This window comes from Phocoena phocoena, chromosome 16, assembly GCF_963924675.1.
Source record: "Phocoena phocoena chromosome 16, mPhoPho1.1, whole genome shotgun sequence".
In the NCBI taxonomy this organism is placed as follows: Eukaryota; Metazoa; Chordata; class Mammalia; order Artiodactyla; family Phocoenidae; genus Phocoena; species Phocoena phocoena.
The window spans coordinates 36,757,347-36,780,965 of record NC_089234.1 but is presented as its reverse complement, the minus strand read 5'-3'; the positions used below and the strand labels follow the sequence as shown (position 1 = coordinate 36,780,965).

At 41.1% G+C, this 23,619-nt stretch overlaps 2 protein-coding genes and 1 non-coding gene across 3 annotated transcripts; 2 read left to right on the top strand and 1 right to left on the bottom strand.

The window, feature by feature from the left end:
- The first annotated feature begins 2,206 nt into the window (after nt 1-2,206).
- On the top strand, nt 2,207-4,608 carry LOC136136007 (interferon-induced protein with tetratricopeptide repeats 1-like). The gene is given in 2 exon segments (XM_065893901.1): nt 2,207-2,280; nt 3,171-4,608. Coding segments are annotated over 2 exon segments (1,512 nt in total).
- Nucleotides 4,609-9,654: 5,046 nt separating this feature from the next.
- LOC136136321 (interferon-induced protein with tetratricopeptide repeats 5) lies at nt 9,655-19,137 on the top strand. The gene is made up of 2 exons (XM_065894446.1): nt 9,655-9,736; nt 17,556-19,137. The coding sequence occupies exons 1-2, from the start codon at nt 9,732-9,734 to the stop codon at nt 18,997-18,999; spliced, it is 1,449 nt and encodes a 482-aa protein (XP_065750518.1). The 5' UTR covers nt 9,655-9,731; the 3' UTR covers nt 19,000-19,137.
- LOC136136740 (U4 spliceosomal RNA) lies at nt 19,083-19,220 on the bottom strand. Its single transcript, XR_010656676.1, has one exon. It is a non-coding gene; the product is annotated as a U4 spliceosomal RNA (small nuclear RNA).
- Nucleotides 19,221-23,619: the final 4,399 nt, after the last annotated feature.

Here is a 23,619-nt window from a genome sequence, read left to right as displayed (position 1 = left end):
TGCTGTTTCTTGAGGCAGGATTGTATTGCTGTAAACTTCCCTCTTAGAACTGGTTTCACTGCATCCCATAGGTTTTGGATTGTTGTGTTCTCGTTGTCACTTGTCTCTAGGTATTTTTTGATTTCCTCTTTGATTTCTTCAGTGATCTCTTGGTTATTTAGTAACCTATTGTTTAGCCTCCATGTGTTTGTGTTTTTTACGTTTTTTTTTTTCACTGTAATTGCTTTCTAATCTCATAGCGTTGTGGTCAGAAAAATTGCTTGATATGATTTCAATTTCCTTAAATTTACTAAGGCTTGACTTGTGACCCAAGTTGTGATCTATCCTGAAGAATGTTCCATGTGCACTTGAGAAGAAAGTGTAATCTGCTCTTTTGGGATGGAATGTCCTATAAATATCAATTAAATCTATCTGGTCTACTGTGTCATTTAAAGCTTCTGTTTCCTTATTAATTTTCCGTCTGGATGATCTGTCCATTGGTGTAAATGAGGTGTTAAAGTCCCCCATTATTATTGTGTTACTGTTGATTTCCTCTTTTATAGCTGTTAGCATTTGCCTTATGTATTGAGGTGCTCCTATGTTGGGTGCATATATATTTCTAATAGTTATATCTTACTCTTGGATTGATCACTTGATCATTACGTAGTGTCCTTCCTTGTCTCTTGTAACATTCTTTATTTTAAAGTCTATCTTATCTGATATGAGTATTGCCACCCCAGCTTTCTTCTGATTTCCATTTGCATGGAATAACTTTTTCCATTCTCTCACTCTCAGTCTGTATGTGTCCATAGGTCTGAAGTGGGTCTCTTGTAGATAGCACATATATGAGTTTTGTTTTTGTATCCATTCCACAAGCCTGTGTCTTTTGGTTGGAGCATTTAATCTGTTCACATTTAAGGTAATTATCGATATGTATGATCTTGTTACCATTTTCTTAATTGCTTTGGGTTTGTTTTTGTAGGTCCTTTTCTTCTCTTGTGTTCCCCACTTAGAGAAGTTCCTTTAGCATTTGTAGTAGAGCTGGTTTGGTGGTGCTGAATTCTCTTAGCTTTTGCTTGTCTGTAAAGCTTTTGATTTTTCTGTCAAATCTGAATGAGATCCTTGCCAGGTAGAGTAATCTTGGTTGTAGGTTCTTCCCTTTCATTACTTTAAATATATTGTGCCACTTCCTTCTGGCCTGTAGATTTTCTGCTGAGAAATCAGCTGTTAACCTTATGGGAGTTCCCTTGTATGTTATTTGTTGTTTTTCCCTTGTTGCTTTCAATAATTTTTCTTTGTCTTTAATTTTTGTCAATTTGATTACTATGTGTCTCGGAGTGTTTCTCCTTGGGTTTATCCTGCCTGGGACTCTCTGTGCTTCCTGGACTTGGGTGGCTATTTCCTTTCCCATGTTAGGGAGGTTTCTGACTATAATCTCTTCAAATATTTTCTTGGGTCCTTTCTCTCTCTCTTCTCCTTCTGCAACCCCTATAATGTGAATATTGGTGCATTTAATGTTGTTCCAGACGTCTCTTAGGCTGTCTTCATTTCTTTTCATTCTTTTTTCTTTATTCTGTTCCATGGCAGTGAATTCCACCAACCTGTCTTCTAGGTCACTTATCTGTTCTTCTGCCTCAGTTACTCTGCTACTGATTCCTTCTAATATATTTTTCATTTCAGTTATTGTATTGTTTGTCTCTGTTTGTTTGTTCTTTAATTCTTCTAGTGGTTGGTTCTTTAATTCTTCTAGGTCTTTGTTAAACATTTGTTGCATCTTCTCGATCTTTGCCTCCATTCTTTTTCCAAGGTCCTGGATCACCTTCACTATCATTATTCTGAATTCTTTTTCTGGAAAGTTGCCTATCTCCACTTCATTTAGTTGTTTTTCTGGGATTTTATCTTGTTCCTTCATCTGGTACATAGTCCTCTGCCTTTCGTTTTGTCTATCTTTCTGTGAATGTGGTTTTCCTTTCACAGGCTGCAGGATTGTAGTTCTTCCTGCTTCTGCTGACTGTCCTCTGGTGGATGAGGCTATCTAAGAGGCTTGTGCAAGTTTCCTGATGGGAGGGACTGGTGGGGGGTAGAGCTGCGTGTTGCTCTGGTGGGCAGAGCTCAGTAAAACTTTAATATACTTGTCTGCTGATGGGTGGGGCTGAGTTCCCTCCCAGTTGGTTGTTTGGCCTGAGGCGACCCAGCACTGGAGCCTACCGGCTGTTTGGTGGGGCTAATGGCAGACTCTGGGAGGGCTCACGCCAAGGAGTACTTCCCAGAACTTCTGCTGTCAGTGTTCTTGTCCCCGCGGTAAGCCACAGCTGCCCCTGGGCTCTTCAGGAGACCCTCCAACACTAGCAGGTAGGTCTGGTTCAGTCTCCCATGGGGTCACTGCTCCTTCCCCTGGGTCCTGATGCACACACTACTTTGTGTGTGCCCTCCAAGAGTGGAGTCTCTGTTTCCCCCAGTCCTGTCAAAGTCCTGCAATCAAATCCCGCTAGCTTTCAAAGTCTGATTCTCTGGGAATTCCTCCTCCCTTGTCGGACCCCCAGGTTGGGAAGCCTGACGTGGGGCTCAGAACCTTCACTCCAGTGGGTGGACTTCGGTGGTATAATTGTTCTCCAGATTCTGAGTCACCCACCCAGCGGTTATGGGACTTTACTTTATTGTGATTGTGCCGCTCCTACTGTCTCATTGTGGCTTCTCCTTTGTCTTTGGATGTGGGGTATCTTTTTTGGTGAGTTCCAGTGTCTTTCTGTCGATGATTGTTCAGCAGTTAGTTGTGATTCTGGTGCTCTTGCAAGAGGGAGTGAGCGCATGTCCTTCTACTCTGCCATCTTGAGCCAATCTCCTAGGAAACTCTTACATAGCATGAAATATGTATGCTCTAAGTGCTTTCCATAGATAGGCTTATTAATTCTCACCAAATCCAGTGTGATAAATCTATTATTTTCCCCACTTTACAAAGGAGACTCTGAAGCACAGAGAGGTTGCATGGGTAGAAAGTGCTGGGGCCAGTGTATGAAGCCAAGCAAATGCATTCAAAGGCCACACGGATCTTAGAAATAGAGGAACTCAAAGGAAGATCAAAGCAGGCGTGCCCTTTTTAAGGCTAAGCTCTAAATATGCAGTGTTTTGTCTGGCTTATTTCTATTGGCTGTTTGTCACCTAACAAAGAAAATCTGCTTTTGTTTTTAAAGTACTAATGCTGATGAAGATCAGATCAAGGATAAGCTGGAACAGTTGAAATGTCACTTTACATGGGAGTTGGTCATTAACGACACTGAAATACCTGAATTAGAAAACAGGGTCTTGGAGCAGATTGAGTTCCTAGACACCACATACAAAGTGGGAATATACAGCTTACTGGCCTATGTGAAACACCTGAGAGGCCAGAATGAGGAAGCCTTGAAGAGTTTGAAAGAAGCTGAAGACTTAACCCAGCAAGAACATGCCAACCAATCAGACATGAGAAGTCTGGTTATCTGGGGCAACTATGCCTGGCTGCATTACCACATGGGCCAACATGCAGAAGCCCAGATTTACCTGGACAAGGTGAAGAAAACTTGCAGGAAGCTTGCAAATTCCTCCAGCTATAGAATGGAGTGTCCTTATATGGACTGTGAGGAAGGATGGGCCTTGCTGAAATGTGGAGGAAGCAATTATGAACGGGCCAAGGTCTGCTTTGAAAAGGCTCTGGAAGTGGACCCTGAAAACCCTGAATTCAGCACTGGGTATGCAATCACCGTCTATCGCCTGGAGAGCTATAACAAAGCAGTACGGCATACTGGGGCATTTTGTCTGAATACCCTAAAACAGGCTGTCAGGCTAAATCCAAAAGATGCATATATTAAGGCTCTCCTTGCCCTGAAGCTTCAAGGTATAGGACAAGAAGCTGAAGGAGAAAAATACATTAAAGAAGCACTGACCAACGCGTCCTCAAAGATCTACGTCTTCCGATATACTGCCACGTTTTACCGAAGAAAAGGCTCTCTGGATGAAGCTCTTCAGTACTTAAAACTGGCCTTGAAAGCAACACCCTCCTCTGTCGTCCTGCATCACCAGATGGGGCTTTGCTACAAGTCACAAATGATCCAAATAAATAAAGCTACAAACTGGCAGCCTAAAGGACAGGATAGAGAAAACATCAACAGAATAATACAGTCAGCCATATCTCATTTTGAATTTGCTGTGCAACAAAAGCCCACATTTGAGTTTGCTTACATAGACCTGGCAGAAATGTACACAGAAACAGGTGACCACAAAAAAGCTGAAGATGCTTATCAAAAGGTGTTATGCATGGAATCACTCAACAAATATATGCTGCAACAGGTACATTTCCACTATGGCCGATTTCTGGAATTAAAAAAAAAATCTGAAGTTGATGCAATCAGCCATTATTTAAAAGCAGTAAAAATAGAAAAGGCATCATTAGCAAGGAATAAAAGTATCAGTTCTTTGAAGAAATTGGCTTTAAAGAAACTTCAGAGAGATGCATCAGATGTAGAAAGCTTGTGCATCCTTGAGCTCATCCAGAAAATAAAAGGAGAAATGAATGAAGCCCCGGAGTATTAAGAGCAGGCCCTGAGGCTGGTTCCTGTCTTGGAGAACTCTGTGCTTATGACCTGTAGGCACTGAAATATGGACCACTCTTACATATCATTTGGTTTTACATCAACATATACTAATCATCTTTTCTGCTTGCTGCTTTCAGAAACATGTAATTCACTGCAATGATGTAATCTTTGAACAATTATTCAAACCTGATAAAACACTGGTTGTATTGAGAAAATAGTGAAACAGACTATACAGGTCTCTGTGTGTGAAAGAGAGAGAGGAAGAGAGAGAAGAACCATTTCTCTGTGAATGTTATATAGTAGAAAAAAAAAAGTTTGCTGAGTAGATTTGTAGCAAGTAAAACACTGGCCTTGACATGGAACCAACCTAAATGTCCATCGACAGATGAATGGATGAAGAAGATGTGGCACATATAAACAATGGAATACTACTCAGCCATAAAAAGAAACGAAATTGAGTTATCTGTAGTGAGGTGGATGGACCTAGAGTCTGTCATACAGAGTGAAGTAAGTCAGAAAGAGAAAAACAAATACCGTATGCTAACACACATATATGGAATCTAAAACAAAAAAACGGTTCTGAAGAACCTAGGGGCAGGACAGGAATAAAGACGCAGATGTAGAGAATGGACTTGAGGACATGGGGAGGGGGAAGGGTAAGCTGGGACGAAGTGAGAGAGTAGCACTACCAGATGTAAAACAGATAGCTAGTGGGAAGCAGTTGCATGGCACAGGGAGATCAGCTCGGTGCTTTGTGACCACCTAGAGGGGTGGGATAGGGAGGGTGGGTGGGAGTGAGGGAGACACAAGAGGGAAGAGATATGGGGATATATGTATATGTATAGCTGATTCACTTTGTTATAAAGCAGAAACTAACACACCATTGTAAAGCAATTATACTCCAATAAAGATGTTAAAAAAAATAAAAAAGAAATATTAAAAGGATGCTAAAGGATCTGAGAGACCGTCTGTAGCAATCATCTTTGATTATGACATTTTATTAATAGACAATGCACAACAAATAATGCTTTTAAAAGGAAAATTAAGGAACCAGTGTTATTGTTTTTTCATTCTTGTGTGTGTCTGGGGGGAGGATGTATTAATTTCCTGTTGTGGCTCTAATAAATTACCACAAACTTGGTGGCTTAAAACCACACTAATTTATTATCTTACGGTTCTAGAGATGAGAAGTCTGAAATTGGTTTCATTGGCCTGAAATCAAGGTGTTGGCACAGTCAAATTCCCTCCAGAAGCTCTAGGGGACAATTCTTTTGGTACCTTTTCCAGATTCTGGAGGCTGCCTGTATTTCCTGGTGCAGACCCCTAATCCATAGAAAATACAAGTCCCCAGGGAATTCCCAGAAATATTGGGCAAGGCTTTGGATTTCTACTGAAATTCTATAGGAAATGAAGTGAGCAAAATTTATATCATTGAGGGGCAGGCATCAGAGTTACAAAGAAGCAATCTTCACAATTTCCTTATCACTAAAACAAGAGATTTATCAGATTAACAAAAACATAACTTAAAGTGCTTGTGTTGGTGGGAGGAGGCTGTAAGGTACTAAAATAAGTCTAACCCACTGCCAACTCCCCGAGTCAGAAATATTAAAAGTAAATAATTATTGGATAAGTGGTCAATTCTCAACTAGGCAGTTTTTCCCAGGTATTGTTATACATCGTTTGTACCCAGAAAGCAGAGCTCATTAATGTCAAATAAATCTCTGGATTATGTAAGGTGTTTGTGTGAGATGTGTTTGACAACCTCCAGAGATCACATTTACTTAAGTGTGTACAGCTTATAACCTAATACCACCTCTCTCTCCCATCCTTCCCAACTCTGGAAGAGATCTCTGCACTTCCCGGAGCTCAGTAAAACTAAAATGTGTGACAGCCTGGATGTTTGCAGAGAAAAACAACAAGCATCAAATCCAGGAAAACAGATGCTCTTTGGTACTAAAGATACTATTGCCAAGCTTACAAATGAATATACCCAGGGATTACCAAGAGGTAACTGACGGCTTTAAATTGACAACTGAATTTCAGGAGCTTGTTACTCCCATGGAAATGCCTGACAGAACCTCAGTCGGTGTCCTTATTTAGAGTTCCCCCCAAGTGCCCAGCGGGGGTCTCTCATGTACCCTGAATCAAGCCAAGCCATAGCTCCTGCCATTCACTACTATTATAGGTGCCCCAGCCCAAGTCCTTGCTAACTGCTGTCTACACACCACCACTGGCTCTGCCTCCTTGAGGATCATCCTGGCCACCAATGTCTCCATTCTCACGATGCTGCTAGAGCTGGAACTGCATTGGGACTAAAAGCCTCTACCCTACAGCCTGCCCCAGCTTGAACTGCCCACCCTCAGTCTGTGTCCATAGCTCTGTATCTTGTCCCCAGCCAGACCAAATGTGATACAGGCACCTCCACTTTGAAGCCCATGCTGAAGGGAGTAGGCCTTTACTGCCATTCCCCTGGATATCAATCCTTTCACCCAGGCCATCTCTTGAACTCCAGTATCACCCCCAACTTCCCTTGATCTGTATCCACTTTCCCTCTCCTACCTAAAGTCCACCTCCTCTCTCTTTCGGGCTGTGCTGGAAGACTAATTCAAATAAATTAGGTATATACATGAGGGTATTACTTACATGATTCTCAACTGTGGGGAAGAGGGAAGAGGAGGATTTTGCCGCTCGGGACAAAAACAAAAAACAAAAAAATTTGGATTTGGCATTATATGGAGACAATTTCATTTGTCACAACTGCAGGGTGCTACTGACATCTAGTGGAGAGATGTAAGATTGCTGCTTAAACATCCTAAACTGTCAATAGTGTCAAGGTTGAGAAACTCTGGCTTACATCTATTTCTTGGAAGAGTTATTACTTAAGTTTCAGTTTCCCAAGCAGATTTTTGATCAGCTGCCATGTTTCATGTTCTATTTCTCTTTTTCTCTAGTTGCTGTGTTTCACAGGTTGATGAGAATAAATTCAGAAGGTAATACACGATTAATTTTCCCAAGAATCCACCCAATCCAACAGTCTGTGAAAAAAAGACTGAGATTCAAATTCCATCCAGTACTTTCAGCATGTTCAACACCTACTCAACAGTCGGGTCTTTGCTTCTTCCCAATCCTGAAAGTGTATATTCCTTTAAAATTTTTATAGACGGTTTTTGTCTTTCTGAATTTGAATTCCTAAACAATATAAGGTGATAACCAGGATCCTTTATTCCCTTTTGGTTTTTATCATTGATTGCTTAGTTGCTGTCCACGCAAACCTTAATAAGCAAAGACTATCTCTTGGCCCAGATACAGCTTAAAGAAAGGAAAGGAAAGGAGTATGAACAAGGAAGAAAAAACACTACCTACGCACTGGAAATTTTTTCAAACAGAGCTCTATTCAATGTTCTACATCCTTAGGAAGGAGGAAATTCTGGGCTTATTTTTCTACCTCCAAATAAACCATTCAGTACTTTTTCTAAAATGTGGCTTCCCACTTAAACATTACAACAGCCTACACGCCCACCGCATCCACATTACCGCTCCGGCCTCATTTCTTAGGACATTTTCCCTGCTCTCTGCACTCCAACCACACCATCTGCGCTTGCCAAGTATGCTTGCACCTCCAGGCCTTGCACTTACCGTTCCCCCAGCCTGGAACGCTCTTCCTTAGCCCCATATCTACAGTGCTCATTCGTTCACCCCCTTCAGATCTTTGCTCAACTGTCACGTTCTCAGTGAAACCTTCCCTCACCAAGGTATTTATAACAGCAAAACACCTTGCACTCCAACCTTCTCTCTGCTTTTTCTCCATAGCACCACCTAACAAAAAATGTTTTATATGTTCTTTATCTTTACCTCTCACACTAGAAATTATCTCCAAACAAATAGGAGAGCAATAAAATCACAAACGCACAACTAACTACACTTCTGTACCTACACCGTTAGCCATGTTTAACGTGATTCTGGGGAAGCAAGAAGTGACTTTATCTACAGGCCCCTTTTTCCAGCAAAACTGAATGAAAAAGTCAGCACTTTTAAAACTAGTGACCACATGGTAAAAACTGTACATCACTGCCCATTCATTTGAAAGCAAAGTGACTAGGATGGTATAAAAGTGATAAGCTGGTGCCTTTTAAACGTTTCGATGATGAACACGTTTTCTCAAAGTTTGAGGATTATCTCCCCTCTCTGTGCACAACCAGGAACAAAATGCAGAAGACGGTGAACTGGGTAGGGCTTGCCCCTTGTCTCTTTTATTCCCAGCTATATTGACAGGGCCTTCAGCAATGTCTGGCTCTTAGCAGTTATTTAATAAAACTTGTTGAAGAAATGAATGATTGAATTCGAAGGGGACAAAATTTTTAGTGTATTGGCATTCGCTATTTTCTGCTTAGATTCCTAATACCACCTCATCTTTATTGGGACCTTATTATAGGAAGCTCGGTTGGCAAGGGCATGGAAGGCAAGGGAACTTTCATACAATTGTGGGTGGGGGGTGTATAAACATCTTTGCAAAGCTATTCGGCAATAGCTACCAAAATGTTGAATGTATACACATTTTGGCCCCCAAGTTTCTCTAGATTTACCCAATGGAAATCATGGCACAAGTGCACGGCACTGCACCTGTGTTGGCTAAATCAAGACTTGAGTTCCAGCCTAGGACGCAGAAAGCTGTAAAGAGCATCGCCTCCACCCAACCAAAATAACGCTGAGCAATCTCCTGTCATTTTAGTTAAAACAACAACAACAACAACAACAAACAACCACCCCCAAAAAAGCTAATCTTGAGGCAAGCGGACTCAGCGAGGCAGGAGAGAGCCAATACCGAAGTCTCGAGGCCCGGCTGTAAATTCCACCCCGAACGACCCCGCGCTGCGCAAACCTCTCACTGAGACTCCTCAGCCGGCTCCGGGGCCCACTCAACTAGCTCTTCCAGAAGTTTCTGTTTCCCGGGGCTGGACTCCGCCTAGTCGGGGATCAGATTCACTTTCTAGTTTCCTCTTCCCGCTCGGGTCCTGCCTTGAACAAAGCGGACGCCCGCGCGCGCGCGCGCGGACTAGCGCTGCGGTCATCTTGCTCGCGCGCGCGCACACTCACGCGGCCGCTCAGTCCGCGCAGCAGCCGAGCGCTGAGGGGAGAAGCGGAGAGGACCGGCGCCTCCCAAGACGGACGCAGAGCCCAGCCACCATGAGGTGAGGGCTTCTGCCCGCTTCTTCTCCCCAACTCCGTGGGGCCTTTGTGGCACACCCGCGTTTCTTGCGTATTCCATTTCCAGCGCAGCTCTGAGGCCTTTGAAGGGGCCGAGCCCGGCCGCCGGGCATCTGCGTTGGGGACGCTCCCCGGGAGCCCCGTCCGGGCCCGGGACGGCTGAAGGCGGGCCTGCTGGGGAGGGTGGCCGAGCGGACCCTTCTTTCGAGCCCCGGGCGTCCGCGGTCGGGACTGTCGGGCCGGGGGGCGGCGGGGCTGGGGGTGCCGGGCGACGCGTCCCGCGGGCCTGTCACCTCCCTGCGGCTTTGGTCGTCGCCGGCCCAGGACCGGTGCGGGCGGCTTCTGCGTGGCCGGTCCCCGCAGGCCTCAGCGCCCGGCGCCACACGCGTCCGTTCCTGCCATTTTGCCTTCTGATTCCTGGGTCTGACTTCTCCCCCTCCTTTGTACCGTGGACAGATTGTTCTAGTTCCACCCCATCCACCGTTTTATGAGGCTTTCTTTCTCGTCTCCTTGACTGGCGTGGTGGGTGGTCCTAGGCTGACCCATGTAATCCGGTCCCCTGCCCTGCACGTGGGTAGTTAACGCTCTCCATTGGGAAGCTGAGGAGTGGGAGATTCCGACCTTGGGCCCCTGAAGCCCGCAGAGCCCTTTGTTCTAAATTCTGACTTTGACCACCTACGAGTTGGGTGACCCAAAGCAAAGTTTCTTCAGTTCGGTGGGTCTGTTTCTTACCTGTAAAAATTGATAGCATCCATCTCTTAGGACTGTAGAAGGGGGCACATAATATTTGCAAATGTTGACTAAAAATATTTAATAAATGCCTCACTTCTACCATTTGTAAGAAGGGAGGGAGGTGGGAAGTATCAGGAAGGAGCCTGAAGAAATAGGGAAGGAAAAGCGGGTGCACAGTATGTGGATTCAGGTTGGTGTGGAAGAGGGGTGGACCCCATTGGGCACTAACTGTCTCCCAAGAAAAATGAAAGACGACTCCTTCCTGGCAAAAAACAAAACCAAAAAACACAGACACAAAATTACCTGAAGATAGATGTTGCCTCTTGAGACACAATAGCCTCTCTCTGCCAGCTTCCCAGAGACAAAGTTTAAAAATTAAGTAGACATAGTTGAAAAAGTAAAACTTGTCATAAGTGTCCAGTTGTGCATAAATTCCATAGAGTGTGGGCAAAGCACTTACACGGCTAACTGAATGTCCCTTGGAGATCTCACAGCCACATCATAATGCCTGGGGCAGCCCTCCGTCCTCATCGTCCTTGTGCAGAGGCAGATGTTCATTTTACTCTGTGGTTGGGCAGAGGGCTGGTAAGCCCATGTTGGATAGGGGAGACTGAAGTGGCAGAAAGTTTGGAGCCATTAGCAAGATGGGAAGAGCTAGCAGGAATTACCTCATCTGAAATTCAGGTGCTTCTTTGTTTTTAATGCTAGGCTCATGCCTCTGGGCTGGAAATGCCAGAATCTGCCAGTATATAACTGCATTCACTCAACAAATATTTATTATAGAGTTTCTCTTATATGCCTGAAGTCACAGATGCTGGGGACACAGAGGTGAAAAACATAAAACTGGAGTAAGGTCCTTATTCTCATTTAAATGGGGGAAATAGACAACCAAGAATAAATGAGTAAATAACCAACATAATTCAGAAAGTGATAAGAGCTATAAGGAAAATAAAATAGTGCTAAGAGAGTGACCTAGAATGGAGGGGGTTATTTTAGATAGCTCTACCACAGGCGGCCTCTTGGGTAAGGAATATTTGAGCTGAGTTAAAGGAAGGAGCTAGTCATACAAAGATTTAGGAGCAGAGCTTTTTAAGCAGAGTAAAAACAACAGGTGTAAAAGGCCTTGAACTTGATATGTTCAAGGTAGGAAGAAGGTCAGTATGTCTAAAACACAGATAATGAGGAGGAGAGTAGGAGAAGACAAGGTTGGGTGGGTAGACAAGTCCAGCTCCTTTAGGGACTTGTAAGACATGGCAAAGGCTAGATTAAAATCTAAGGGTGTTGGGAAGCTATTGGGAGATTTTAAACCAAAAGACTGACGTAATCTGGTTTACATTTTCAAAAGTTTACTAATACTGTATGGGGACCAAGAGTGGAAACAGAGACCAGATTTTTGCCACAGCTCAAAGGAAAGGTAATAGTCTTTCCTATTTTCCTAGACTAGCAGTGGAAATGGAAAAAAGTGGATGGATTTGGGATGTATTTGGGTGATAGAATTAACAGGACTTCCTATTGAAGAATAGGAATCAAAGATGACTCCTAGGGGCTTCCCTGGTGGCGCAGTGGTTGAGAGTCCGCCTGCCGAGGCAGGGGACACGGGTTCGTGCCCCGGTCCGGGAAGATCCCACATGCCGCGGCACGGCTGGGCCCGTGAGCCATGGCCGCTGAGCCTGCACGTCCAGAGGCTGTGCTCTGCAACGGGAGAGGCCACAGCAATGAGAGGCCCGCATACTACAAAAAAAAAAAAAAAAAAAGATGACTCCTAGGTTATTTGGCCTGTGGGACTAAGAGGTACCAAACAAGGTGGGAAAACCAAGGGAGGAACAGGCTCAAGGAACCCAGATTTCTATAATTTCTATATTTACTTGAGATGCCAACTGAACTTCTAATTGAAGATGTAAACTAAAAGTTAGATAAGTCTGGAATTCAGGGGAGAGATCAGAGATAGAATAAATACCTTGGAAGATCATCAGCATATACATCTTTGGATTATGGGGAAAAAAGGTATTTTAATTCCCTTATATGAATAATGATGATAATTATATCTTTGATAACTAAGATTTTTGTCCTTCCTTCAGATCACTTTAAATACATTTCCACCCAGCTCTTTTGTTATTTGAAAGAATCATTAATCACCCTCTCTGCCCCTCCACAGCGTGTCCTAGTGAGAAGCAGCTCCATCTCAAAACAACTCCAACAATGCAGGATGCTATGACTTTAGACTGAGGGCTCGTATTTGAAACCATTGTTTTCTTATCCTGAGACCTTTAACCGTCTGACATGTCTTTTCCAATGGGCAGTTACACAACCTCTTACCTGCTCTTTAAGCTGCTCTAAAATCTCTTGTTTTCTTTTAAGTCCTTCCCAGGCAAAGTGAATTTTACATACATTAGACATATCCTATATTTTAAAGCAAACTATTCTTAAAAAAAAAAAAAACTCCAATTTTTATGTGAAAGAGGTAGTATAGCATTATGGTTAAAAGGCATAACCTTTTGTTTACGTCAGGCAGAACTAGGTTTGAATCTGTGCTTGGACACTTTATAGCTGTGTAACCTTGGACATGTAATTTAAACTGTTTCCCAGCCCTCATCCATAAAATTGTGAAAATAATAAGACATTGTTATAAAAATTAAATGTAATTTGTGTAAAGTGCTTGGCAGACTGCCTGACATGTGCAGTGTGGCAAGTGAATGGTTTTTGGGTGTGTTTTTTTTGACCTCTCATCTGATTCTAGAAATATATTGTACAAGTGTAACATTTATACTATTGAGCTGAATCTGTAGTGAACCTAGGTCTTATGCATAAAGTTGTTTTCTCAAATATATCCTTCTTTGCCATTGAATTTAGCCCTCACTGTGAACAAAATAGGGAAAATTTCAAGTTAGAGTAGAGGTCTAGCCTGTTGGGCTTGAGGCTTTTTTATACATTAAGCTCTGTAGGCCCAGTGTCTTCAACTGTCCTGTCCCATGCAGTAACCACTAGTCATACGTGACTATTCGAATTAATTAAAAGTAAATAAAATATAAAAAGCAGTTCATTGGTCATCCTAGCCACATTTCTTGTGATCAGTGGTCACGTGTGGCTAGTGTCTCTCACATTATGCAGCACAGATAAGAACATTCCCATCGTGGCAGGAAGTTCTGTTAGAAAGCTCTGGTCTAGAGCCTGCAATCACTAAAATGTGGGACCTGTATATAAGTGTTTATATGTGTATACAGACCACACAAGAGAAGCAATATGAAAAATTTATAAAATTAAAATTAGTAATTATAAGTGAATGTAAATGTCTACTAAATATAATACTAAGTTAGCTATTAATGTTTAAATTTAGTATTTATAAAATTAGAAAACATGTCATGAAGTATATGATTAGATTATAAATATGAAGTGGTTTTATTTTTCTAGTCACTACTGCTAATTGTGTACTTAGTCCAGTTCTCTGAGTCTTCTGCCACTTTTGGCTATTAGGACAGCCTCTTTCCAGTTCCTGAAGACTCAGCCCAATTCATTTTAAAACCTCAATCTCATATTTGATTCAAAGCACTCTTCTCTTCCTTCCCAGCTCCCAGAAAATATTGATAAAGGTGCTGTGAAGAATAGGAAAATGTGATAGACTAGACTGTAGGATGGCAGGCAAGGTGGAGATGCAGCTTGAGCTAAAGTGGTCAGGGGTAGCCTTCTTTGAAGAGCTGAGATTTGAGCCAAGCCCAGAATTATGAGAATAAGTAAACCCTAGTACTCTCTTAGGAAGAATTCACAGAGTGAGGGAATAAAAAGCAGGTACAAATGCCCTGACGTAGGTGCATACTTGGCGTAAGAAATAATAAACAATAAAATTTTGTAAAGGCTTGTATGACTGGAGTGCAGTGAGCATGAGGAAAGTGGTACAAAATGAGGTTAGAGAAGTAGACATGGGCCAGATGGTAAAGGGCATAGTAACCATGGTTAGGAGTTTGGGGCTGGAGATAAAGATTTGAGTAGTATTAACAGTGTATAGTTTCACTCTGCTTCATATTCCGTCCTTCTCACAATTATCCCCATCTGTCCCACAAGAAGCATTTTCTCCCTTAATACTGGATCATTTCCCTTTGACATATCATTAAGTCATTAAAAATATGAAAAGATTTTTGACAATTTCCTCAGATTTGCCTCTGTTTCTCTACTCCCTTCATAGTAAAATTCCTTGAAGGAGAGACCTATATTCCCCATATCCACTTCTTCTCCTCTTCCCATTATCCCCTCAACCCACTCCAGTAATATTTTCATCCCTACCGTTCTATAAAAACAACAAGTTCCCCCACAACTTTACTCCTCCCCAAACAGTGATCTCTGTCCTCATTTTCTCAACCTCTTAGGATCATTGTGCACATTAAACATTTCTCTCTCTTTTTTTGAAATCAACATTTTCTTCCTTAGGCTTTCATGACACCAGATTTCTTGGTTTATCTGCTCCCCTACTGATTATTAAGATTAGAAAGGGGCAATTGAGTTGAAGTAAGATCTCAACAGTGAAAAGGAGGAAGTCATAAAAGATCTGAGGGCAGAATGGTCTAAGCCAGTGCTTCTCAACCAGGGTGAGTTTTGCTCCCCCAGGGGACATTTGGTGATGTCTGGAGACAGTTTTGGTTGTCACCACCGGAGGAATGCTAGTTACATCTACTGGGTCAAGGCCAGGGATGCTACTAAATATCCTGCAATGCACAGGTCAGCCCCAACTAAAAGAATTCCTTGACAATCATAACTAAAGTACACCGCCACTACCACCACCACCACATAATCCCATTACTCTGATTTTTTTTTTTCTTAACACTTATTACTGTCTGGGATTATGTTGTCTGTTGATTTGTTTACATGTTTATTTTCTGTCAACCCCTTTTGTTCCCTCCTCTCCTATAATAGAATTACCATGAAGAAAAGGCCTTTTTCTATCTTGCTCATTACTGTATTCACTACAACCAGCATATTGCCTGGCACGTATGACATGAGGTGATCAATAAATGTTTCCTTCTTTTTTTCATTTATTTGGCTGCATTGGGTCTTAGTTGCGGCACACGGGATCCTCGTTGCAGCATGCGGGATCTTTCGTTGTGGCACGTGGGCTCTTTATTGCAGCGTGCGGGTTTCTCTCTAGTTGTGGTGCGTGGGCTCCAGAGTGTGCGGGCTCAGTAGCTGCGGCGTGCGGGCTTAGTTGCCCCGCGGCATGTGAGATCTTAGTTCCCCAACCAGGGATCGAACCCGCATCCCCTGCATTGGAAGGCGGATTATTAACCACTGGACCACCAGGAAAGTCCCCAATAAATGTTTCTTGATAGAAATACTATAGTTCCCATAAACATTTATACAAATATGCATACATACATATAAGGAGGAGAGTCCTGTGCACAGCATAAAGGGAAATACACACACGCTGTACATTATTCATCCGATAATTAGAATATTTCCCTCTTTGAGAGAAGCCTTAAGTAGCTTTTTTTTTCTGTAAATTTCTTTCAACCCTTAATTGTGGCTGATTGTAGATTTAGAAAGTCTTTCCTGACTGCCTCACCACTACCATCAGCAAAACTAGGTATATTAATCAGGATTTTGTCAGTTACAGACAGGAGAAACCCAGTTCAAACTGGCTTAAGCAAAAAGAGAGATTATTTCCTTAAAAAAGTAGAAGTCCAGGGATGGATAGGGTGATCCAGGTATTTAATCAGCACCACAAGCAATCTGTCTTTATTCCTGTCTAAGCCCTGCTTTCCTCTATGCTTGATTCTTTCTCAGGCAGGCTGTCCCCAAGAGTTTGGAAAGATGGCCACCAGCAACTCCAGCTTATATTCTACAAGCTTAAAATTTTTGGAAGAGAGTTCCAGCAAAGCCCCATTTCAGCAAAATTATATTTTAATTGGATTATCTCCGAATATATCACTGGGTCCAAGGAATGGCTGGAATATGTGTGCTTTCCTACAGACTGGAAGAAAGTGTAGACAGCCTGTCTCAGATCACATGGACTGAGAGTAGGGGGAGATGTTCCACCAAATGAAGGCCCCAGATGTCCACAACACTGGACTATGTGCCCTTCCTGAGTCACTTCCATGGAACTTTATTGGAATGCTGAGTTGTAATTGACTGTGTACTTATAAGGTCTGTATAAGCAGGGCTGTGTGTTATTCACAGTTACATCCGCAGAGTTATTCAGAACATCTTGCACATAAAAGTCTTTCGGTAATGAATAAATACTTCCTGTCCCTTCCTTTCCCCTTCAGCTTCCTAGTTTCAGAGATGAAACTAGGCCCTGCAGAGATAACACTGTGCTTCACACAAAGGGAGTTCAACAAATATTTGTGAAGTGAACATTAAGGGTAATGTTAAGTTAGTAATAGGTGGTAGCCTTTATTTATGCCCACAATCCTAAAGGTCAGAAGGATATAGCACATAACATCAAAACCTACTAACCCTCCTTTTGCTTTTTCCCCATTTTCTCTAAATCTTTGTTATATCTCAAATTTATACTTCTTCCCGTCTCTTGGTATTCGTGTTCCTGTTCCTTTCTGACTCTGTCTTTTTTTTCTCTGTGGGGTTTCCTTTGTTTGTTTCTTTCTCTGCAAAAATTATATATTCATGTGGCTTCTCTCTCCTTCAGTGTACTTCTTTTTCTTATTTCTCACCTTCTCCTCTTTCCCTTCACTACTCATAATAAAGAAAAGAAATTTTTGTGTTGTTTATTAACTGTGTATATATCTATTATTCTTAATTTTCAGAACTAGTAAATACGATATTTTAAATTCCCCTCTCTAAAAATAGGTGGTGCTTGTGGGTTAGTGACTGCCAAAAGGAAATAGATACCCTATAACATAGAAAATGCTCTCATCTCTCCAGAATTGGTTTCGCAATAAATAATGTGAATTTAATGAAATATTTTAGGACATAACTATACTAGTTTCCTCTGTGTATAGAGTTATAGAAACCTAGTGCTTTAACTGTAAGATCAAATAGATAAAATATAGTTCTTTGCTTAACCTGTTTAAGCTTTAAAAATTTATTATTTATTTCTTCAAAAATTAAAAAGGATTTTATCTTTGGCAGTGAAATTCCTAAGGACTCATTGAAGGCCATTCTGTTGGAGTTAGAATGTCACTTCACATGGAACTTACTTAAGGAAGACATTGATCTGTTTGATGTAGAAGATACAATTGGGCAACAGCTTGAATTTCTTACCACAAAATCCAGACTCACGCTTTATAACCTGTTGGCCTATGTGAAACATCTAAAGGGCCAAAATAAAGATGCTGTAGAGTGCTTGAAACAAGCAGAAGAAATAATACAGCGAGAACACTCGGACAAAGAAGAAGTACAAAGTCTGGTCACTTGGGGAAACTACGCCTGGGTTTATTATCACATGGACCAGCTTAAAGAAGCTCAGAAGTATATAGACAAGGTAGGGAATGTCTGCAAGAAATTGTCCAGTCCTTCTGACTACAAGTTGGAGCGTCCAGAGATTGACTGTGAGAAAGGGTGGGCACTCTTGAAATTTGGAGGAAAGTATTACCAAAAGGCTAAAGCAGCTTTTGAGAAGGCTCTGGAAGCAGAACCCGACAATCCAGAATTTAACATCGGCTATGCCATCACAGTGTATCGGCTGGATGATTCTGACAGAGAAGGGTCTATAAAGAGCTTTTCTCTGGGCCCCCTGCGGAAAGCTGTTACCCTGAACCCAGATAATTCCTATATTAAGGTTTTTCTGGCGCTGAAGCTTCAAGATGTACATGCAGAAGCCGAAGGGGAAAAGTATATTGAAGAAATCCTTGACCAGATATCATCCCAACCTTACGTTCTTCGTTATGCAGCCAAATTCTATAGGAGAAAAAATTCCTGGGACAAAGCTCTTGAACTTTTGAAAAAGGCCTTAGAGGCGACACCAACCTCTTCTTTCCTACATCACCAAATGGGACTTTGCTATAGGGCACAAATGATCCAAATCAAGAAGGCCACTCGCAACAGACCTAAAGGAAAGGATAAACTGAAAGTTGATGAGCTGATTACATCAGCTATATTTCATTTCAAAGAAGCTGTGGAGCGAGATTCTATGTTTGCATTTGCCTACACGGACCTGGCCAACATGTATGCTGAGGGAGGCCAGTATAGCAACGCTGAAGACATTTTTCAGAAAGCTCTTCGTCTGGAGAACATAACTGATGACCACAAACATCAGATCCACTACCACTATGGCCGCTTTCAGGAATTTCACTGTAAATCAGAAAATACTGCCATCCACCATTATTTAGAAGCCTTAAAGGTCAAAGACAGGTCATCTCTGCGTACTAAACTGACAAGTGCTCTGAAGAAATTGGCTTCCAAGAGACTTGCTCACAATGATTCAGATGTGCAGAGTTTAAGTGCCCTAGGGTTTGTTTACAAGCTGGAGGGAGAAAAGAGGCAAGCTGCTGAGTATTATGAAAGGGCCCAAAAGATAGATCCAGAAAATGCAGAATTTCTTACTGCTCTCTGTGAGCTTCGACTTTCCATTTAAATACATACTCCAGGAAATTAGTTCTAAGCTTTTTTTCTCCATTTTGGTTTCTTATATTTTTCTTTATTTTAATCCATTGTTCATTATAGAGCTAAGTTTTATTGAATTGTCATTTTGTACCTGGCATCATGCTAAATACTTTATATAATTTAGTTTTCAATTAGCAATAATCGCGCCTCGGATAAACCTCATTGGCTACGATACTGCCACTACGCAAAGCTTAGTTATGATGAATCTTTTTTTTTTTTTAATTAAAATACAGTAATCCATTGAGAAACAGCAAAATTCCAGCTGTTGTAACTTTATAAAGTATGGTCATTATGACTTTATATCCTTTATCTCTGCTATTTATAATAATTTTCTAATTAGATTTTGTGAAGTTTTCCATATTACTTCCTTATGCTGCGAGTATAATCCTACACATGCCTTTGACACCTACGTCAGGAACAGTCTTTTAGGAGTGCAAAATTATATTAGTTAAGCACTTAACTATGTAGCTTGCAAAAGACGGAAACTTTCTAGTTACAGATGTTCCAACTTTGAGGATATTTAACCATCAACATGTTACCTAAAGAATCCTCTTTGTTGGAAGAAAAAAGTTTATAATAGAAGTTTGTCATCCCTGATGACTTCAATAAAAGGAGAAAACACTAGAACATGAGAAAAAAGATTTCCCCGTATACAGAACTTTAGGGACCCATGAGAAATCCAAAGTATTACCTCCCAAAATATACATTAAGTAGCTAGAAATAGTGATGAGGAAAAAAATGGATAATGGAAAATCATTAGTTTCAAATTTTTCTAGTTCTTTTAACTAGAAGAATAAACCTAAAGTTAATCTAGATGGAATTAATTTTATTCCTTCCAATTAAAATTGCAGTATTTTTAGGTTAAAATCATTGAGATAAAAAGTGGACCGATTGAGAAATTGGGAGAAATGATAAACAAATGGGTAAAGTAGATGCCCCTAACCTACGTCCCTAGATTACCAAGATTTCAGTGATTTAGTTTTGGGTCTGGACTGGTTGGAATTCTCATTCACACAATACTTCTATGAAGCTTTTCCTTTTGTCTGAAGTTTTCAGATTGACATGTTTTCCTGTAAATCCTCTAGGAATAGTTAAGCCCTGTTTTCAGTTTTAATATCCACTTTGAAGGGTCACTGCTTAAGGGCTTTTATCCCAGAGGACTTTTTAAATCGGGATGTTGCTAAAAGTGGCTTCTTTAATGTTTCCTTGATTATAGACTACACAATTATATTTACCACCACAGTGTTAGTGGAAAACTATGCCATATGATTTAATTCTCCATACCTTCAATGTAGCTCTTAAAAACTACTGTAATATATACTGTATATATTCTCCATACCTCCTAAAACTACTGTGTGTTTTTTACTTTTTGTTACTATTTTTATTTTTTTAATTTCTATTATAGTTTTGATTATTACAGAAGTAGTAAATTCTCATTGTAAAATTTCAAACAAGACTAAAGTATATGAACTTAAAAGAGCACTTCCTTCACGCTACCCCAGTTCCACATGCCCAAGGTAAACTGTTAATAATTTGATAGGTATCCCTCCAGATATTTTTTTCTCAGCATATTCAAACATACATAAATACTGCAGTGTATCTCATGAATTAAATTTTTTTAAGGTTCGTTTTACTTATCTCCCTGCTGGTTTTATTTATTCTGCTGATTTCACTTGTTTATTCAAGAATTAAGAACAGGCAAGGGAATGATCTTTAAGTATTTCAGTAATTCATGACCGAAGTCCTAACCTATCAGTAGAAGCATTTGTCCTGTTTTGCAGCAAATAGCTTATTTTGCAGCAGGTCATTTTCTCCCATTGGGAATAATGTTACGATTAAGGTTATGTTCCCAAGTAGAGACTTCATACGCAATAAAATTACAGTTGTGATATCAAAACAAAGATACAACTATACAAGCCTCTCTATTTAAACATTAGACTTTAAGGTCTATTAAGTGATGTTAAAATCCACTAGACATTAAAATATTGAAATATATAAGAAGCATAACATACTAAGAAAGTATAAAATCAGCATATGAATAATACAACTGTATAAGTTGAACTAAAAGTAATATTTATAATAACTTTAAATTTTGTCAGTATTGTGCTTGCCTTCCTAAACTTTATTTAGAGATACTTTCATAGACTCTTCAGTTTAAAAAAGACCTCAAAATTCACCTTTATTAATTAACCATCAAAATTTGAAGGTTGAATTATCTTCCTAAACGATAATTTTGTCTTCAGATAGTCCTGATTCTTAGAAATTTGGGACTTCCCTAGTGGTGCAGTGGTTAAGAATCCACCTGCCAATGCAGGGGACACGGGTTAGATCCCTGGTCCAGGAAGATCCCACATGCCGCGGCGCAACTAAGCCCGTGCGCCACGACTACTGAGCCTGTACTCCAGAGCCCGCGAGCCACAACTACGGAAGCCCGCACACCTAGAGCCTGAGCTCTGCCACAAGAGAAGCCACCGCAATGAGAAACCTGCATACCACAGCGAAGAGCAGCCCCCGCTCGCCACAACCACAGAAAGCCCGCGTGCAGCGACGAAGACCCAATGCAGCCAAAAATAAATTTATTAAAAAAATAAAATTTGTTTCTGCCATTTAACTGAAGACTTCTAGCGTGTAGTTTACACATTTGGTCTATCCTTAGGGACTTCGAAGATCTAATGCTTTTTAGAGATTGACATTTTGTATTAGTTAAAACTCTTAATTGCAAATCAAAAAACTCAGCTAAACTGACCTAAGCAAAAATGAAAATACAATGACTGATGTAATTTAATAGTCCAGGGGCAGCACTAATTTCAGATAAATTTGAAGGAACAAATGAATCACCAAATACATATGGCTGTTATGTGAAGTCGTGACACTGAGTAGCCAAAAACCAAATGTCTACTACACATATCTTAAAGTAATTGAAGACAATTGCCCTGTGTCCCCTGAAACTTAAACATTTCATTTCCTTTCACCCACCCCCATAAGACATATTGCAGTCTCCTCCCCATCATGGTTATTTTGAATTCTCTCCAAATTGTCTTTATCCTTTGGCAAGGGTTTGTGCACAGGTTTTAACTTCATACCTAAAGTGAGGTTTTAGGACTCTGGTAGAATTATCCCTTATCTTTTCTATGAACTATATGTATATTAATGTAGCCAAAATACTAATATCCACTTCCTACCTACTTATGTGTAGGTTTTTCCACACATGCCGTTTTAAGGCATGCCTTACATATCCTATACCTGACCATTTGGCTTTTAAAAGGGTTTTATGTTCCTTGGTAGCATTCAGCACTTCAATTCAGATGACCCATATATCTTAAAGAAATTGTATAAATATTTGTATATAAGATGCTATCCACTGTAAATGACAGAAAATAGAAAACCTAGCATAATCTGTCTTTAAACCAGTAAGAAACAAAAGTAAATCGTGTTTTCAAACAAGGCTTAATCTTTTCAAAGCACTGTGGCCAAGACACAATCACTGTCTCTACTTCTCAGCACTGATTTATCAAATCTGGCTCCATTCTGAGAAAACTACCTTTGTGATCCTAAGATGGCTGCCACATGCACTCTTGTCTCTATGCAGTGGAAAAGAGCACATCTCTTCCCTGAACCATCTGAGAAGTCCAGGTTTGCAGTGTGATAGGACTGTCATAGGTTATGGAACCATTTTCAAATAAGTCATCATAGCCAGAGAGGAAGAGACCATGTTCATTAGTTAGGCCTGAGACATAGCTGGCACAGAAAGACAGGAATGAGGAAAAAGTTAACTTCCTTACAAGCATGGACTGCAAGGTGCAGGGATGGAATTATCGAGAAAATCGGGATTGGATACTGGCAGCCAAAAATACCAAAGTCATGTAGATTCAAATTTTGTCTTCTTCCCCATTCCATACATGTCTCTATAGCAAGTGAAGTATTTCAAAAAGGAGGTAGTCATTCTAGCTCTAGTCATTACTGAAGCTCCCGGTAAACTTTTTCTGTTGAGATTTCAGTCTGGTTCTCTTATTCCTCTTTATTCCTACAGATCTGTTCTCAGCATCGTGGGTAGGGGGAGTGGGGTATGGAAAGTGGAGCAAGGGAAGACGTTATACTCACATTGTAGCAACTGCTACCAACTGTAATTCAGACAACTTCAAAAAATAGGTAGAATTATTGGCTTCCCTGGGGGCGCAGTGGTTAAGAACCCGCCTGCCAATGTAGGGGACACAGGTTTGAGCCCTGGTCCAGGAAGATCCCACATGTCGCGGAGCAACTAAGCCCGTGTGCCGCAACTACTGAGCCTGCGCTCTAGAGCCCACGAGCCAAAACTACTGAAGCCTGCGTGCCACAACTACTGAAACCTGCGTGCCTAGAGCCTGTGCTCCGCAACAAAAGAAGCCACCGCAATGAGAAGCCCACGCACGCAACGAAGAGTAGCCCCTGCTCACTGCAACTAGAGAAAGCCCGCACGCAGCAACGAAGACTCAACGCAGCTATAAATAAATAAATAAAAATTTTAAAAATAGGTAGAATTATGGCTGTGAATGTGTCTGAAGTACCAAAGATGGCTGTGTTGACTGAAATAATGACTTATATCCAATAAAGC